The 3899-nt window shown below is 46.2% G+C and overlaps 1 protein-coding gene across 2 annotated transcripts in view; it reads left to right on the top strand.

The window, feature by feature from the left end:
* Positions 1 to 290: 290 nt before the first annotated feature.
* Positions 291 to 3899, top strand: part of RHBG (Rh family B glycoprotein) — a 34013-nt gene continuing 30404 nt past the window's right edge. The window contains exons 1-2 of one of the 2 annotated variants that reach the window (XM_083167477.1): positions 291 to 381; positions 2559 to 2769. In XM_083167477.1, coding sequence (XP_083023603.1) covers positions 2580 to 2769 — 190 coding nt within the window. In that variant the 5' untranslated portion in view covers positions 291 to 381; positions 2559 to 2579. Of the gene's footprint in view, positions 382 to 2366; positions 2383 to 2558; positions 2770 to 3899 lie in introns of those variants that run through there. The other variant, XM_083167478.1, reaches the window with a different exon arrangement.

Raw genomic sequence — 3899 nt, 5'->3', positions numbered from 1 at the left:
TGGAGATATGGAGTGTTCAGAAAATCAGAAATATATGGAGGAAGGCAGAACGTGAGAGCTTCATTTCCACATCACTGGTCTCACCTGTAAAAACACAAACATGCCCTTCATAAACCTCAGTTCCAAGCCCACCGCGATCCTTAATCTGCCCATTTCTTTGCTAGTGATATAAATTCGGAAAAAGTCTACTATAAAAACAAGTATAGAAAGTATATTTTAAAAAAGTCATCAGCGGTATACATTGCTGTAAACTGCTGTTACAATTTTGTTTTGTTTTTCATTCAATGCAGTGACAAAGGGAATGGGAGAGGACTTTCAAAGAAATGTGGCAACAGTTAGCAAGTAACTTCTGATTGCAGAGAGCTGTTATGACAAGAAGAGGTAAGATGGTATTTTCCCATGGGGGGGGGGGGGGGGGAGGAGATATCTGTGTGCAATAATACACGGAAACGAGAGGCCACAAATAAGAAGATAGATGGAAAATAATAAGTTACGTTCTAACACATTGTCAGATTTTGCTGAATGTATGTTTTTGGAGCAGCAATGATAGCAAATGTCAGTACTTGTCCTAAAGGGAAATCCACTTCTGTAAACTCATTATCCCCCTCTACCACCCTGAACCTTGCCTTTTGGACCCAGAACAGCTGTGACAATAAGTATATCATGTCTGTTATTAGTTATCTGTCATTATAACGCTGCGGATATTTCCTGTAAGTCTTGAATCAATAAGCGACTGAATTTCTGAGCTGTACAAAAAAGTTATATAATGTATCTATCTCTGGGCCTGATTCAATATCTCTCTCTCTCTCTCTATCGCCTAGCGCAGAAGCAATCCAAGAGCTTTCTTATGCAGCCAGTGGGAATTGCTTTAAGTCCCCCTACTAATGCCTAAATCTAATCAATCCCCATCCCCATCCTTCTGCTCCTGCTTCATGCTGACTTACTGACGGGATACTGGCTGTCGGTATTTTGGTGTCTGCATCCTGACCCTTTCGAAGATCCAGCGCTAATCTTCTAAAGGCAGTCGGGATGCCGGCATTGATATATTGAAGGCTGGCATGCTGACTGCTGGGATGTTAACTGCATCCAGGGCTATTTTTGTGCAGGCTCCAGCAGGAACTGAGGCCCTTATTCTAGTTCACTCTTTCAGACAAAATATTTCTTAGATGGACAAAACCATGTGCACTGCAGGTGAGGCAGGTGTTACTTGTGCAGAGATAATTAGATTTGGGTGGGGTTTTACACCTGTCTCACCTGCAGTGCACATGGGTTTGTCCATCTAAGAAATATTTAGTCAGAGTGAACTAGAATAAGGGCCTCAGTTCCTGCTGGAGCCTGCACAAAAATAGCCCTGACTGCATCCCATGTTACGCACAGTGGAGGTGGCGCGGAGGATCTGTGGGTTCTTGCTGTGTCTGGTGAATGCCCAGCTTATAAGATACAACACACAGGTGCATAAAGCTGTCACATGGGGCCTTATCCTAGTTCACCAGAGGCAAATTCTTTCTCAGATGGACAAAACCATGTGCATTGCAGGGGGGTAGATGTAACAGAGCAGAGAGAGTAATGTGCAGAGAGAATTAGATTTGGGTGAGTTATTTTGTTTCTGTGCAGGGAAAATACTGACTGCTTTATTTTTACACTGCAATATAGATCTCACTTTGAAGAAAAGCCCCACCCAAATATAATTCTCTCTGCACATGTTACATCTGCCCCACCTGCAGTGCACATGGTTTTGTCCATTTGAGAAGGAATTTGCCTCTAAGAGTGAACTAGAATAAGGCCCATAATCCATTGCACAAGTACAATGAATGCGTCTGGACTGTGAGGCCGCGGGGTAAATGTATCACCATCCGCATCCTCTGATGCGGGTGTGCTGTTATATCGGCCCAATTCTCGATGCAATAATTGATTACAGCGCAAGGGTGTATCGGTTATCGCAACCCGGGACAGAGCCCGCAGGAAATCTGCGATGATATTTTGTATCCTTTTCAGGATATTTGTTTGGTTAGCCGTCACTGGCAACACAGAAAAGGACCGCACCAAAGTGCGACATTGCCGTACGCCGCAGGGTAGGTGACTATTGGTGAATTCCGCTGGTACCTGAGCATGAATATCTGCCATAAGCAGAATTAAGGCTACCCATTTTATAATCAACAGAGCCTGTATAACTTAAACCTGGGTCGCAGAGCTTGCACTCTGTGCTGGACCATCTTCTCCACCAGAGTCCCAGCAGCCCCATCCGTAACGTGATCCCTGTCTTTCCTGCTGATGCTGAGTGTTCTACATCAGAGACACTGACATCTGTCAGACGCTACAAGGAAAGTGACACTGCCAGCTCCGTCTTCGGAGACCTTTGGATCTCTGGATGTGCTATGACAGGTTGTCCTGGGATAGAGGGCGTGGGTTCTGTGCACACAGGGAAGTCCTAGTACAGAGCAGGCGGGATCTGTGGAGCACCCAGATTAAATGTCTCTGCACAGAATTACAGTGACAGAGGTATCCTGACTTCCTATTACTGCTGAGCTACTCTCTCTCTCTCCCTCTCTCTCTCCCAGGGTCTCCTCCGCACACCAGCCATGGGAAGTCACTCTACCAACATGAGGGTCAGGTTACCCCTCTTCTGCTTCCTCCTCCAAGCCATCACCATCCTCCTCTTCGCCATCTTTGTGAGGTACGACGATGAAACCGATGCCAACGCTTGGCACCACGAACTACATAATAACAGCAAGACCAACGCCGACAATGACTTTTACTACCGCTACGCAAGTAAGTACAGACACTTTGCCCTATCCGCTGCAGTGGCTGTCCCCTGTTGAGGTGTTTTCTTAGTACCTTCAAGTGCAAGCTCTTGGGGCAAGAGGTTAGAATTGCTCTTTTTAGGCTGCATACATTGTCAGTTGTGCAACTGATGGTGCTTTCCCTGTTTGCGGGAACCGTAGCTACACACATGCCGTTTATTCCCAATGCCAGGGCTGCAATATTTGCCAGTCACGAGGCAGCCCCTTGGATCTGATCGAAATCTGTCAATGATTAACCCTAAAAGTACATAATCTGGTTCTGGATGGCATCGTCCTCACAATAGTTCACTTCAGCCTTTTCCGACAATCACTTGACCTAATTCACATTTCCGCACTAAATTCTGCACCATCTGTGGTACAGCTGTGCCCATTCCATACTCTGAAGACAACAATAGCTGCGATTGGACGCCACCAAATGAATTATTATCTCTGATTCATAAATGCTGATTTGCATAATGCGGGAAGGTGGAAGTCTTATACAAAGTTCCCTAACACCATAGAAGCCGGGGACTTGGTGCTGTAGAATGTTTTGTGTATCTAATTGTTTAGTGTGAATGGGGGATTATAAATCCTTATAATACATCTACAGTACGTGTGCCTCATCCAGTTTGTAGTTGGGAATCGCTACCACCTGTGCTATCTGAGGGGTCTATGTACTAAGCTTTGGGAAGTGATAAAGTGGGCGAATGAATGTTGGTTGTATGTGCACGATGGATAATAGCCTAAAAGGCTGCATTTAGGACGAGGCAACCCGAGGTAGCAAATTATAACGCAAAGGATGCGGATGCATCCGATAAAGGACCTGATTCTGATCCACGTGCACCTCTGCGCCTGATTTTAAGCCCGCCCGCCGTTCGCATTGCCGCCCGCACGGCTGCGAATGGATTTTTGCCTAAACATTCATTCGCAGCCTAGGACTACATCATTCGATGGTAGCCGACCATCGAATGATGTGGAACGTGCACGCAAAACTAAGACACTCTCAGGTGCTTTGGCTTTGCGTGCGGGGACAGGGCGGAGAGCTCACATCCGGTGATGTCAGCTGCCCGCCCCCGACAGCTGCCTCATTTCCTGGGAACGTGCTGCGTTTTCATTGGA

The sequence above is a fragment of the Crinia signifera genome, chromosome 12, assembly GCF_055691185.1.
Source record: "Crinia signifera chromosome 12, ASM5569118v1, whole genome shotgun sequence".
In the NCBI taxonomy this organism is placed as follows: domain Eukaryota; kingdom Metazoa; phylum Chordata; class Amphibia; order Anura; family Myobatrachidae; genus Crinia; species Crinia signifera.
The sequence above is the reverse complement of the archived record's forward strand: the minus strand, read 5'-3'. Positions and strand labels throughout refer to the sequence as shown.